The 14,436-nt window shown below is 31.9% G+C and overlaps 2 protein-coding genes across 7 annotated transcripts; one reads left to right on the forward strand and one right to left on the reverse strand.

Annotated features, from left to right (window-relative positions):
• The first annotated feature begins 1,962 nt into the window (after positions 1–1,962).
• Positions 1,963–5,476, forward strand: LOC100789207 (protein phosphatase 2C 77). 4 transcript variants are annotated; one of them, XM_006593874.4, is made up of 6 exons: positions 1,963–2,161; positions 2,645–2,703; positions 2,822–3,823; positions 3,909–4,265; positions 4,362–4,467; positions 5,006–5,476. In XM_006593874.4, the coding sequence occupies exons 3-6, from the start codon at positions 3,011–3,013 to the stop codon at positions 5,338–5,340; spliced, it is 1,611 nt and encodes a 536-aa protein (XP_006593937.1). In that variant the 5' UTR covers positions 1,963–2,161; positions 2,645–2,703; positions 2,822–3,010; the 3' UTR covers positions 5,341–5,476. The 4 variants fall into 4 exon arrangements, with proteins under 4 accessions (XP_006593937.1, XP_006593935.1, XP_040863939.1 ...); XM_006593872.4 differs by having other exon boundaries at positions 2,859–3,823; XM_041008005.1 differs by having other exon boundaries at positions 1,963–2,703; positions 2,859–3,823.
• A 347-nt stretch (positions 5,477–5,823) lies between these two features.
• On the reverse strand, positions 5,824–10,745 carry LOC100789734 (mitogen-activated protein kinase kinase 2). Of its 3 annotated transcripts, none has more exons than XM_006593876.4 (10): positions 10,601–10,745; positions 10,366–10,483; positions 10,171–10,255; positions 9,010–9,144; positions 7,719–7,943; positions 7,441–7,623; positions 7,117–7,346; positions 6,714–6,759; positions 6,538–6,633; positions 5,824–6,207 (listed from the first exon to the last, which is right to left on the reverse strand). In XM_006593876.4, exons 2-9 carry the CDS (start codon positions 10,440–10,442, stop codon positions 6,544–6,546), a joined length of 1,071 nt encoding a protein of 356 aa, XP_006593939.1. In that variant the 5' UTR covers positions 10,443–10,483; positions 10,601–10,745; the 3' UTR covers positions 5,824–6,207; positions 6,538–6,543. The 3 variants fall into 3 exon arrangements, with proteins under 3 accessions (XP_006593939.1, XP_006593938.1, XP_003542344.1); XM_006593875.4 differs by having other exon boundaries at positions 10,670–10,707; XM_003542296.5 differs by having other exon boundaries at positions 10,625–10,707.
• Between the last annotated feature and the right edge of the window lie 3,691 nt (positions 10,746–14,436).

A 14,436-nucleotide genomic window follows, 5' to 3' on the forward strand; every position in this document is an offset into this window, starting at 1 on the left:
TTAATTGTAATAAAACAGTTTATATAAATAAAAATAGAATAATTCTAATAAAAGATTTATTTTAACTACCATTTTATTAAAGCATTATCTTATATGCTGAAAAATAGTTTATAATAATATAAATTTTTATATTTTTCCAACTATAATAGTACAATATAAAAATAACAAATAATATAATTTATAAATTGTGATATAAAAACATGTAATATGGAACAAGTGAATTTAATAATCTTTACAATATGTATACAATTAAAATAATTTTGGGAACTTAAATATATTACTCAAATCATTGACGAAATGGTGTAAGATTTTGTTTATAGATTAGAAAATAATTTATTTAATAAAGAAATATGTATTTAATTTTTACTGTATGTGAACGAAATTAATTTATGATCGACTGAATAGTATGACACTCGTGATATTCAAATTCAGTGGAAAAAAAATCCAATTTTACCAATTTAGAGAGAGAGGGAGATGGAAATGATCAATTCTATCTAAATAAAAAATTATATTTAGATATGAACGCAGCGGTGAAATGAACAAATTCATACTAGTTATTTTTGTAAATTCATTTCCTTTTTTTGGCTTAAAATACGTATGGAAAGAGACATACGCATACGGGTAGAGAGAGAGAGAGAGAGAGATGAGAAATGAATATGATATGGTTGGTTGGTCAGCACCAAAAATAAAAGATGGAGAACACGTGGAGACAAAGGGAAGGGGTTGAGGTTGAAGTTGAAGTTCATGGTTTTCTTTCTTACGGCACAAAACCAATTGCATTGCAAAAGAATCTCTTTTTTGGAGCATGCTCATGTTGTACGCGTCAACTGTCTTGCTTGTCTCTGTCACTTCAGTTCATGCATCTCTCTATTCCCTATTTCTAAATACAGCAACTCCCCTTTCTGTTCCATCCCCCCATTTGCATTCTTAGTAAAATACTACTATCAAATTATTAAATTTATATTTAATACTCATATATAAATATAATACTTTTATCTCCGAATATTTTGAGTCTTTTTAGATGCATACATAACCAACATATAATTATTATTTATCAAAAAATATATACTTTAATTGATAGTAGAAGATTAATTTGTTTTAAAGCATAAAGATTATTTAAAGTAAATTTTATTTCTCTAGGCAAAGTATTCTTCATTCATATGATACAAAATATATTTAAAAAATTCAACTATCTATCAATTATATTTAAAGAATTTCTGATATGAAATTATTTTAATTTAATCATATGGATCAAATTTGAATCTTGACTTAAATAGTAGAATAAAAAGAGTTTTATTGTTTTATAATAATCTTAATTAACTAAAAAGTAATTACTTTTGTGGAGAAAATATGCTATCTCTAGACAAATACAAACATCTAAGAAATACTTAAATAAAATTAAAATAAATAACAAAATTTATTCTACTTTTATTTATAAAAAGAGAATTTGGTATTATTATGTTAGTAGTTGTTTCGTACATGTTTATCTCCCTTTGAACTTGGGTGATTGGACCCCCCCCCTCCTTTTATCGATTCTCACGCCCACGTGGCTTCCTCGTACTGGCCCTTTTTATTTTTGTGCGTGGTTTTTCTGTTAAAAAACAAAAATAATGTTGTGGATGGTTCAACCTTTGATCTTTGATCAACAATGAACAGTGAATAACATAACATAGTATATAAAATAAAGAGCACATTTGGAAAAGATGCTAAAGTCTATAATGGATGAGAGAGACTGAGATTAGAATGACTTCCACGTCTTACTCTTGTATTGGTAGATTAAAGAAAGAGTTCCATTTCTTGGGAAACGATGTAACAAAACTCAAGCCAACGATTAAATATTTAATTATTATTATTTATTTTTTTAAAAAGAAAGGGCTATGTGTCGGTCATGCAGGGGAAGAAATGGAAAGCCTGCTAATAATACATTTACTTTTTGTTTGTAAAAATAAAGAAAGGAAGAAAACATATTCATCTGTTGCGTAATATAATTTATTTTCAAAAGCTGAAACTCCTCTCTTTATTCTTTTTTTAATCGTCAAAACTCAAAAATAAAAAACCATGAATGAAATACTATGTTCGTACTGCATATTGCTTGTTGAGGTTTCTCTTCCTCCTTCATTCCCTCCCTTCACTTTTCATGCACTATTTTCATTTTACGAAGGTAAATATAACTCATAACTCAGATTACTGAATTAAAGTTTATGTTTTTTTCATTATTTGTATTAAACTGAGTGCACTTTAGAGAAGGAATCTAGGCATAGTTTTCAGCATAGATGGTGAAGGCACAAAGTGGGTACGAGTTGACATGACCAAAATTATTTGCCTTTGGTTTGATATGATTATTATTCATTTTGCGGGGTGGGTGGTGAAGGCTTCTTGTAGTTGACACATGAAAGGAACACAAAGAGGTAAAAAAAACCCAGGGAATTGAAAGGAAATTTCAGTGGCCGGTGTGACTTGCCTCAGATCTAGGAAACCTCTCTTATTTCCTTTGCTTTTTTTTTTTTTTTTTCATTTTCAATGACCCCATTTCCCCCTTGACTCCGTTTTAGAAAGGGATAAGGCAGTTACCTTGTCAATTATTTGGTGGTGCTTAGTTTCTTGAATAATCTGTTGTCTGGTTTTTCCGGGGATCGATCATAAGGAGGAAGAAATACAAGGTTTTGGGACCTCTTCTCTTGGCTTATAAAAAGTCCAAAACAGGTGAATTCAGAAAGGATCTTGTGGGCTGTTTTGTTTGTTTGTTTGTTCTAGTCTTTGAGAATAATAAAAATAACCTTAGAATTGAATTTTGTTACACTGTATTTGACTGTTTCCTTAGGAGGTTGGTTCTAAACTCCTTCAATTTCTTGCCGTAGGAGCCTTCTTGGTGTTTTGATGTCGATTGGAATTATATCATAGAAAGGAGGAGGCTTGAGGGAAAAGGGTGGAAAAAAAGTGGTTAAAAGGGACAGCAACTTATTGGATACTAGAGGATAAGAAGACTATTGCTACAAGGCAAAGTAAACCAATGGAGGAAATATCTTCTAGTGTTGCAGTACCTTTTACACTTGGTGTTGGAAATTTGATTCAAAAGGAGTCTGCAGTGACCACTCACATGGAGATAACTGGGCTGAAGCTTATGGCAAATACAGCAGCTGCTGCTTTGATGTTAAATCCGGCAGTGGAGTGTTTAAAGGAGAATCAAGTTGGAGCTGCTCTTGTTTCAGAAATGGTTATTGAATGTGAGAGTAATTGGGTCTTGAATGAAGGCCTTAACCAGGCAAGAAAGGAAGATGAATTAATGTTAGCAGTGGATTTTCAGTGTCTGCATAGTTCAAGCTCTCAATCTGTGGCTAATGGCAAAAGTGATCCTTGTAGGGAGGAAGCTGCGTTGTGGAAGAGTAGCTTTTCTGAAATAGATTCACCAATCATCATTAAGGTGGATGATGATGTTGATGGTAAGTCTGGAATAAGCAAGCTGTGTCCATCAACGAAGCTAGTGGAGGACACAGTTTGTTTTGCTATGGATATTACTAACGAGGATCAAAGTGGATCAGATGAGTCTGATCCTAGACCATCCGCTGTGCTTCTTGATCAGTTGCCAGGGGAGAATAAAACATGGAGAACAAGCAACCCGAATGCTTTGAAATTGAATAGTGGCCCTCTCTGGGGTTGTTCATCAATTTGTGGAATGAGACAGGAGATGGAAGATGCTATTTCTGTTAGACCTCAACTTTTTCAAGTTTCTTCACAGATGTTGATTAATGACCATGTGAATGAGAATGGAAAACAGTCACTAGCCCACTTTTTTGCTGTCTACGATGGACATGGGGGCCTTCAGGTATGGCTTAAAAATACTCTATCAAATTATACAAATTGTATTGTTGAAATTAGTGTTTCACTGATGAGGTGTTTTGTTTTCATAGGTTGCCAATTACTGCCAGGAACGTCTTCATTCAACGTTGATTGAGGAGATAGAGACTGCACAATCAAGTTCGGCTGAAACAAATGGGAGAGATGATTGGCAGGACCAATGGAAGAAAGCATTCATCAATTGTTTTCAGAAAATGGATGATGAGGTTGGAGGAATTGGTGCAAGTAACAAAGGAAACAACAGTGGTGGGTCTGAGTCTAATATTGAAACTGTTGCTCCTGAGACTGCTGGCTCCACTGCAGCGGTTGCCATTTTAAGCCAAACCCACATCATAGTTGCAAATTGTGGAGATTCAAGAACTGTCTTATACCGTGGAAAAGAAGCCATGCCATTGTCTTCTGACCACAAAGTAAGGCATTTCATTCTAGTTTTATAGTATTTTTGGTGAATGTATATTAGAAGCTGAAGATGTCTGATAGAGGAAACTTGACTTCCTGTTTTGCAGCCAAATAGAGAGGATGAGCGGGCTCGGATAGAAGCTGCGGGAGGAAGAGTCATACATTGGAAAGGATATCGAGTTCTTGGTGTCTTGGCGATGTCAAGGTCCATAGGTATGTGTTTGTTGCATGATCTCTAGAATATGATTGGTTTTCTTGTAATATTATGTGGTTATATGAAACTATAATCAAATGATTTAACCGTTATTTTTTCAATTCTACATCTCTACTACAATACAATATTATTAATCATGAGTCTGTGCTGAAGTTGAATGTGAGGACATACATTGTTCTTCTATGCAAGTGTTCTTTTACAAGTAAACAACAATGTATGCAATTTTTACATGGTCATCTAATCATGTATAATAAGTTTATGAACTTAAAAATAGTCATTTTAAAGTTAAGTCTTACCTATCATGATTGTGGAAATTTTGACAGTGTTAGTACATAGAGCACAAACTCTTCTTTTATTTTAAAGTTAAGTCTTACCTATCAAGATAAGTTTCTTTCATTCCACATCCTTCAATACGTTTGGAGCAAAAGGTGACTTTAGTACGCTTCCTTCAATGTGATTTCAGTCTACAACTTTTTTTCTACATAAATTTCTTATTCAAATAATCTTTGTTGTCTAATTTTTCTTCTTGCCCAACAGGTGATAGATACCTGAAACCATGGATAATTCCAGAACCTGAAGTCAATATTGTGCGTCGAGAAAAAAATGATCAGTGTCTTATTCTAGCAAGTGATGGTTTATGGGATGTAATGACAAATGAAGAAGCATGCGAGGTTGCAAAGAAGCGAATCCTTCTTTGGCACAAGAAGTATGGTGACAACGGCACAACAGGACGCAGTGAAGGAGCGGATCCTGCAGCTCAGTCAGCTGCAGAGTATCTAACTAAGCTTGCCATCCACAGGGGAAGCCAAGATAACATCTCTGTAATTGTGATAGACTTAAAGGCTCAAAGAAAAATTAAGAGAAAGCCATAAAGTGATGTGTTTTACATCTGGCATATCTTCATTGTAAGCTATTGATTTATTGTATTTTAGAGTCATTGGCACTTTTTAGCCCGTCAGTTTTTCACCAGGGCTAAGCTAAGTTATATATGCTAATATTTGCACTTTACAAGGATACCTTCAGCTTGGATGAGTTATCACTCTGTCTCTGAGAACTTTCCAAGCATAACAAAGGTTTTTTTTTTTTTTAAATGTTAAGAGCCAATATTGTGTTAGCTAATCAATTGATCAGCTCATTGTCTCTTACATACGCACCTTGGAGACACTCTTAAATTTTATTTTATTTTGGTTACGTAAAGAGAAAAAACAGAAAACGAAACAAAGCAGCAACTGAAGACTACAGATGCGGATATGTCATCCCTAGGGCATCACGTAACAAAATGGTTCCAAGTCTTAAATTTGATATGTAATTTGCAAGCAATGAAAACCCATCATCAATCAGGAAATTTGACAAGCTTTAACCAAATAAAAAGTCTCAAATATAACTTGAGGAACTGTTCACCTAGTGTGACTCAAAACGTTCATTTGGGACAGCTTGACAAAACTTTCATCTCATGAAAATTTGTACATCAGATCATATTATCAGCAACTCAGGCAAATCCTAGTGATACGTTTTGTTGCAATCATAAATTTCAAACATTTTGTTGCAAGTAGCCCCTGATACTTAACTTCAGCATTAAAGTTCTTCAAATGTCAATTATTGCAATTTCTTGACCCTTGCATCTGAGTTTCTCAACAAATTGAACTCAATCACTCAACAACTAAATACAGAATCCTTGAAGTGACTCTAGGAGCTGGTTCTTCAACTCATCTGCAAACGCTCCTCATTTGCAAGCAGGGCTGTACAACAGAAATGGAAAACTACAGTTACAAATAACTCATTGTTTAGAAAGAAGGTACTCAGATTTATACAGAAATATTAATATCTGAAACTGCATGGTTGCATGAGAGCACATCCTATCATCATAATTTAGAAAACAATACCCTTAGTATCATTTACAGAACAAAAAAACAAATTCTTAATATAAAAGAAAAAATATTTCTACTTATGATAAAATCAATACATTATATAGGGATCTACATTCAAAAACACCTGATAGATTCGCAAGTAAAGAACAAAAGAATAACCTTTTACTTAAATTAATAATAGAGTCCAAGATTGGAACATACAAACTTTTATAAGGTTGCAAGAGGAGATCCTGCATTTGAGAAGTAAGCTGAAAGATCCACCTCCAAGTCATCATACATGTTGACAAAAGGATGTGCCTGGAGTTTCAATCAAATATATAGCATCAGAAGGACAATATTCTACATGGTGTGTGTTCATAAGCAAGATTTACGCATACCATTAATTCCTGAGCTGACAGTCGATCCTTTGGGTCTTTCTGTAGACTAAACAACAAGATTGAAAAAGGAAGATCAGTAGACACATAAAAAGCACACAGTGAAATAGAGTTTTTGGCAAAACAGGCAGCAGAATAGTAATGGAAGGTGCTAATATTTATACATGTTTAAATGGTTTGTTTAATGAAATTATGAAAGATACCTTAAAAATAAGAATAAAAAATGAAAATAATGGTTTGTCAACATAAACACTCAAGCATCCATGCACTAATTTCAGGATGACCTTTAAAAAACTACTACCGTTATGTTAGTGTTCTCTGTGTGTGTGTTTGGTTGTGTTTTCATTTTCTTATGGTGGATTAAGACTCTTGACTGCTTAAAACTAGTATCACATATAACAATTACCATGCTGAGATAAATGAGCAAAATTCTGTAGAAAATTGTTCAGAAGGAGGGATAGGAGGAGGTTTATCGACAATGGTTTCAATAAGCTCAAAAATGCTTTCCCATGTTTCACTTTGATCAGGCGGTGCATATGGAAACCGACCCAAAGCACACTCAAGTAATATTAGTCCCAAACTCCATATATCACTTTTGTAGTTGTAGCCTCGCTGGCTTCCATTGATTCTCTCTGGCTGTAAAATTGGCAGTGATTGTTACTGTATATTCTAGGAAACACTGGTAAATTTTGGTGGTAAAATGATAAATATACTTGTACATATTACTCACAGACATATAGTTGTAGGTTCCAATGAAAGTATTTGCTTGACCAGATGTACTTTCCATAATTGCACTCACACCAAAGTCAGTAATCTTTACTTCACCAATATGATTTATTAACAAATTAGAAGGTTTTAAGTCTCTGTGGATAATATGCTTTTCGTGGTGGAGATAAACTAAACCCTTCAGCACCTACATCATTAAAAAAGAAAGAGATCAGATCTTGTTTGCGATTCAGTGAAAAGAATTATGGGTACTAGACTGAAGGGAAATTCCTTACTCCGTACCTGCTTACAGATGGCAGCAAGATAATCCTCTGGAATTGTTTTAACTTTCTTCAGCAGATCAGCTAAGGAACCTCCATCCATGTACTCTAAGATGATTGATATGACACCGTTTTCATAGAATGATTGGTAGCAGACAACAACATAAGGACATTGTGCTTGTTGATTAATTTTCAGCTCTTGTGCAATCTGCTTGCGCATAGACTCCTCAATATTCATCTGAATTACCTGAATTGTGAAGAATGCATACATTGCGACAAATGAAAAAAGAGGAATAGATTTAAATGATAACATTAAGGTTGTGAATATATCAGAAAAAAATGAAAGTAATTAGTTTATTAGTACAACTACAAATACTAAATTGTTAACCAAGCAAGAGGGAAATTTAAAATTGCTAAAAGCAGGAGGGAAACCAATATGCGACATGTTACCCAATCATTGCTGCTCTATTTTCAAAAACTAGTAGGAAAATTAATAGAAAAGGAATGACAAAAGACTGAACATTTCAATAATGAAGGGGGAGGGGGGATTGAAGACCTTAGATGTTAAATACAAGTTTAAATTTGTCTTGTTCAATGATTGATTAATATATACAAGTTCCTACGGAAGAGAACCACTTTCAATCAGTATGTTAAACACAATTCAAATGTTCGAAGTTGGGTGAACAAAATGATGTTCTGTTAAGGTATAAGGAGATGAAAAGTTTAGAATATTAACCAGTTAGTTAGAGGGGTTAATTAGATATAAATAGGGGAGGTAGGATAGCAAGATTCGGAGAATAAGTTGTCATTTGTAAATAGAGCATTAGCTCTTTTTGAAGGGGAAATCCTTGGAGTGGAGACCCTTGGAAGAGAGATTTCTTTCCTATTCCTGGTTCTTTTCATCCTATTCAATAAAATCTTTCTTTTCTTTCCCATTCCTAATTATTGGTTCATATCATGTTCTGACATAACAAAGAAAGAAAGCACTGGCAGCATAATAGCATTGAACTAAATTACTATTTGAATGAAAATGAACCACTCCTAATGAAATTAAATCATTAAATATTGATTGAAAGAAATAACATTTTATGAAACTTACCAATAATGACTTTGGGTGACACTGAAATTCCAAGAGAAAACAAGTTTTCAAACACCCTTGCTCTATGAAATGGATGTAATGGAGAGGGGAATGACATTATCAAAAAGTATGTAATATGGGTAGACAATGCCAATACAAAAGGATAAATTAACTAAAAATGAGAGAACAGACCATGCAAATTCAGAGCATGGTATGCAACATGCAGCAAGTGTACCTTCAACGCAAAAAACTGACTAGTCCATTTGTGTTGCACCAATTGAACTACCCCTCCATTTCCCTTTCCAACAACTTTGATTACATCTATGTCTGCCAAAGTTAACTGGTTGTCTGTAGGCTTGATTGGAGGTGGCTGAAAAAATAACATGAATGTTAGAATCATACACAACATATTGTCAGAATTCAGCCAGCATTGTATTGTGTATTGTGACTAGATAAAAAAAATATGCACGAATTTCAATGTTCAATTCTCCTTTGTCCTGCTCTTTTTATACCATAAGCCACTGGTTGGAATGCACAACAATAGATATGCGGAGTTTAACAGGAACAAATTTAAACTTACTCACTTATAAATTTGGGTCCTCATTTAACATGGCTATGTATCTACAATCAACTCATTTTGTCTTCTAAAATGTATTGACCATATAAGAGTATGCATAGGAAGTTTTTCAATATAATTAGTCGGATTATTTTTTTTTTTTTTCATGATTGACAGTGTAATACATCAGAAATTGATGAAAGCCTCCGAGTCCCACCCAAAAAAAAAAAAATAAGACGTAGGAAGGAAGAAGAGGATCCAACATTAACTCAGAATGCAAACAGTTTTATGCAACAAACTTCGTTTAAGAGTAGAAATGAAAGACTCAATTTGTTTAGTGGCTCATGAAGTGGATGGCGTATGCTGAGCACAATTTCACTTCATAAACTTGCAACTTGTTCTCCATTTGATTAAAGACAATGCAAATAAGATGAGAAATGCATAATCTCGTCAACAATATCAGGTTCATTTAAAAAACAATAGCAAAGGCTAGGAAAAGTGAAAGTAGGCTCAATCCCCACCCCCAAAAACACACACACACACACGAAAAATAATGGCCAAGGAGAAACAGCAAATAATCCATCTCATAATTTTTTTATTCAATTTAAATCATATAATAGTTCACTTGGGTATGGAAACCTGAGAATAAGGAATCTACAGAAAAATCATGAATCCCTTGTTATCTTATCTATCAGGCATTTCATCAGATCCAAAAGATCAAATGCATAAAAACAAATAATTGAGCAATCGGACTGGACACATAATGAAATAAACACATTGTTAACAAATAAACAATTACAAAGGCAAAGAATGCATAAAAAAGTGAGAGAAATATGTTACAGCTTCGACATCATTCTGAGAGACAATTCGAACTCCATCCCTGTTGACAAGCAGATCCCCATCCTTAAAAGTCCCACTTTCAGTCCTACACATACCAATAATTCAATTGGCTCAAAAGCCAAACATAATTAATCAATCACATTCACACACATCACAAAGAGAGAGAGAGAGAGGGAGAGAGAGGGCGAGACTCACAGGAACCTGGCAAAATTAGATTGATCAGACACAGGAACTGAGAGTTTGAGACCAAGTCCCAAGTTTCCTTTCTTCATGATTATGGGATTCACTTCACAAACTCTGACACAGAGTCTCACTAGGTTATGAAAGAGAGAAAAAAAATTCTAGTTAGACTCTTTCTCTCTCTTTCTATCTCTGTGTGTCTATATAATATATAATCAAGACATAGTACAATAGGATATACTATTAGTACCAGTATTTAAGTTAAAAATGATACATTGAAAATTCTAAATTTTGTGATTGGTTGACAGAGAGCAGTCACCATTGACGAACTGAAGATTGAAGAAAGAAGCAGCTTTGAAGATGGAACTGTTGTTGACTTTTCAGACTTTATGGCCAATTTACCCGGGTCCCACACTCTTCTTCTCCTTAAAAAAAAAAACATTTCAATATTTATTTTTTCTAAATCTGGATTATATCTTCTAGTCAAGAATCAAATACTGATTTCTTCATGTCAAAATTTATCAAAGGAGACAATTTTTCACAATAGTTACTCTTTTAGTATATTGAATATTTGATCACGTACTTTAAAAAAATCAACTATATCACGTATCATATTAATAAAATACTAAGATTATTTCTTAATCAAAAGTTAAATACTAATCTGTTTAGATATTAAAGTTTATTTGGAGACTAGTTTTCTCAATAATTATTGTTTTATATACAAAAAAAATTGTCAATTATATCATACACCATATTAATAAAAACATTTCAATATTCTTTCTCACACATACCAACACTAAAATAGGACAAATACATTGCATAAAAAACACAAACTCATTATTCATAAAATGGTTAGATTAATTGATGCTTGTGGAATTGTGTGTGAACGTGTGTCTATAGAAATTGTGGAGGATTGGAAGATGATGGATAATGTACTGTTGCTGCTATTTTGTTTTTTTGGTAGAGATTAGCTCCTTGATCCCTTATCTAATGTGCACAGTCATTCTCTTCCTTTCTAAATTTTGCAAAAGTTTCTTTGCCGCCTCTTAAGATTCTTTCATCTAGTTTTTTTTTTTTTTTTATTTACAAAGAAAAGGAAGCCTGCCCTATTGACATTAACAAGAAGAGTAAGTCGGCAATATATTGATTTTTCTCATTTCTCCATCGTTTTTTGCCACACCAATACTGTGCTAATACCCAGATACCATGTTTAAAAGTAATATATATGATTAATGTTGCGTTAGTTAAATTGTTTCATGTAACATGTGATTCAGCAATATACTTGAAACAATTATCCAACAATCTTCACGATTTTTCATTTTAAAAAGAGCATATTGATATTGCTAAGTCCAAATACAATAATCAAAATCATCAGCCATATTATTGTACCATAGATTTCCAATTTTGATTATTGGTGTCATAAAAATCATTTCTAATATTGTGAAAAATATAATTTGTTTTTAAGATGGTTATCGTAAAAATTTACAAAATTGTCATATATAACAATGTTGAATAGTCTCAAGAAGATAAACATAAACATTATATCATATTTTAACTTAAAACATAATATTTATTTTAACTTAAAACATAATATTTATGTTTATAAATTTTATTTTTACTTATATGATATTTAATTTTTTCATTCATATTTGATATTAGATTTCACTTTACTTGTATTTTGATAATATTTTTCTCAAGTGTAAATTTTTTTCACAAAATAATCTTATGTGAAAGTCATCATAAATTCACAGGTATATTAGATGGTTCCTCTTTTACTTTTATAAAAATTTTAATTGGTTGATAATAAAAATATCTTTTACATTTGTTAGTGTAAAAGTCAATTCTTTACTCATATCTCATTATAAATACACCCAGGATTAGATTCATTTAGGTATGGATTTCAATCACATTTAATAATTTTAAAATTATTTTTTCCAAATTATAAATTATGGTCGGTAATTAAAGAATATTAGATATATTTTATTTATTATTTTAATTACTTAAAACAAATGTTAAATGCTTATTTTTACTTTTTTAACAAGTGTCTTCCAATATTTTCAAATTCATTTGGAATAGAAACAGTTACTCACCACCATCTTTTTACATGTCATTCTACAAGAATTAGTGACGTCAATTTCGTGTTCGTCTTTTTTTAAGTAAGCTGGTTATTTAATATATCAAGATAAGTTGTCTATTCAACATGATACATTTAAGATTAAATCAGACAAGGAAAGTTGATTTTTTTGCATTATTTTGAAAACAAATTCCAACCATACCATCAATCTTCTAAACCTTCAATGAATGGCTTAATTAAACGCACGGCTTTGTTAACACATTTATGCAAAAAATTAATGCCATCATTAGATAACTATGAATGCTCCAGCCAAAGTATTAGTGGAAATTGTTATCATCGACGTCCACAGACAAAAAAAAAAAAACACGTTTCAAACCTGTTCTTCAATCTGGCTTGTTAATTTTCTAGTCAACAATATTAAACAAATACTGGTAGATTTTTTTTATGTCTCAATTTTTGTCAAATTTCATGACTAGCCAAGGACCCAAGAATATAAAAGAGAAGGGAGAAGATAATAATTGATAGTATCTCAAAAAAGAAAGAAAAACACTTTCAAGTAACGAAGGCACTGAGAAACACGTGGTTGGAAAAAACTTGGGAAGGGAATGATGAGGAAGATATTATATTAGTATGTTGAAAAGACTTTGTTTCAAGTGTGTGCAGATATTGCTACCTGGCTGGAATGGGCCTAGGAGTGTTGGGAGACATTCAAATTGAATTAATCAATCAAAATAATAAATAGCATGTGCTGTTAGAAAATTAGACAAAATATAAATGCCAAAGAGTTCTGCAACAAAACAAATGTCCCCACTCAGTGTTAGTAGCCAACCTTTTTTGGTGGCCTTGCTTGGTGCAGCTCCATAATTTTTTCAGTTATCACATCAATTGCTTGCACATAACAAGCTGGTTTGTTATAGTTTCTGCGAGCACCATTTTGGACCTCATGAGTTTGGAATCCCTCTCCTTAAACACAAAACACTTTTCTTTCAGGTTCTTTATATGGAGTTCTCCTATTTGGCAATTATAAAGAAGAGTATCACTATTTCATTGATGAACACTGACATGTCTAGGATGAAATTAATACAGCAATGTTGTATTAATTAATGTAGCAAAATTCTAGTAAACGACTGTATTAATTAACTATCATTTAGTTACTCTTTTGTTTTTATACTTATACAATGTTTAGATTTTAGTTCAATGTGTATGTTAAAATTACTTGTTTTAGTCCTTATTCATATATTTTTTTATTCGTTTTAGTCTCTGTTATCCACAGTTACAGGATTAAAACATGTTAAAAACTGTATATAAACTATAACGAGTTAAAAATGTGTAGATAATGCAACAATTACTTTTTAGGACTAGAAACTAAAATACTACTATAAAAATTGTTTACATAGAGTAATTAATTAAAGCACTAATTATTCATCCGGTGAAGGGAAAACAAAGGCGTTAATGGATAGTACTCAAGCAAAATATGTTGGAGATAAATATGTATGTCCAAAATCAAATTCATAATGTTATCAATTTTAGTAAAGAATTGTTCTTTATTTTATTATCATATTTATTGTTTTATTAAATTGTTAATTTGACAAGTTCTTGATTAAAATTAGAAGTTTATTGTCATGATAGAGATTATGATAATGAAAAATAAGTCATTTATAATTTTAATCTAAATTGTTTTTGATTGTAGGATTATTGTAAATAAGACATTAATAATCTTGATAGATGAATATATATGTAATGATCTTTATTGGATAAAAATTAATAGATCTCATTTATTAAATTGCATATATAAATGATGTATATGTGAATGTCATCATTGAACTTATTTAATTGAGAATTTCTAATAATTAATATTACCTTAACATGTCAATAGAAAGTTCTTAAGAAGAAATATCATAGTAATTAACAAGTTATTTGCTATATTTTAATTTTGAACACCTAATGCCTTAGAGTACTAGTTGAATGAATATTGAATATGATTAAATACTTGTAGAATTAATGATTAATTA

This window comes from Glycine max, chromosome 13, assembly GCF_000004515.6.
Source record: "Glycine max cultivar Williams 82 chromosome 13, Glycine_max_v4.0, whole genome shotgun sequence".
In the NCBI taxonomy this organism is placed as follows: Eukaryota; Viridiplantae; Streptophyta; class Magnoliopsida; order Fabales; family Fabaceae; genus Glycine; species Glycine max.

What these genes read in the sequence shown, in the direction of transcription:
- LOC100789207 (XM_041008005.1), top strand. Translation starts at nt 3,011, where the DNA reads ATGGAGGAAATATCTTCTAGTGTTGCAGTACCTTTTACACTTGGTGTT. An exon ending in CATTGTCTTCTGACCACAAA is followed by an intron (nt 4,266 to 4,361) that starts GTAAGGCATTTC and finishes CCTGTTTTGCAG; the next exon opens with CCAAATAGAGAGGATGAGCG. An exon ending in GGCGATGTCAAGGTCCATAG is followed by an intron (nt 4,468 to 5,005) that starts GTATGTGTTTGT and finishes CTTGCCCAACAG; the next exon opens with GTGATAGATACCTGAAACCA.
- LOC100789734 (XM_006593876.4), bottom strand. Translation starts at nt 10,442, where the DNA reads ATGAAGAAAGGAAACTTGGGACTTGGTCTCAAACTCTCAGTTCCTGTG. An exon ending in TCTAATTTTGCCAGGTTCCT is followed by an intron (nt 10,256 to 10,365) that starts GTGAGTCTCGCC and finishes TGGTATGTGTAG; the next exon opens with GACTGAAAGTGGGACTTTTA. An exon ending in GAACCTACAACTATATGTCT is followed by an intron (nt 7,347 to 7,440) that starts GTGAGTAATATG and finishes CCAATTTTACAG; the next exon opens with CCAGAGAGAATCAATGGAAG.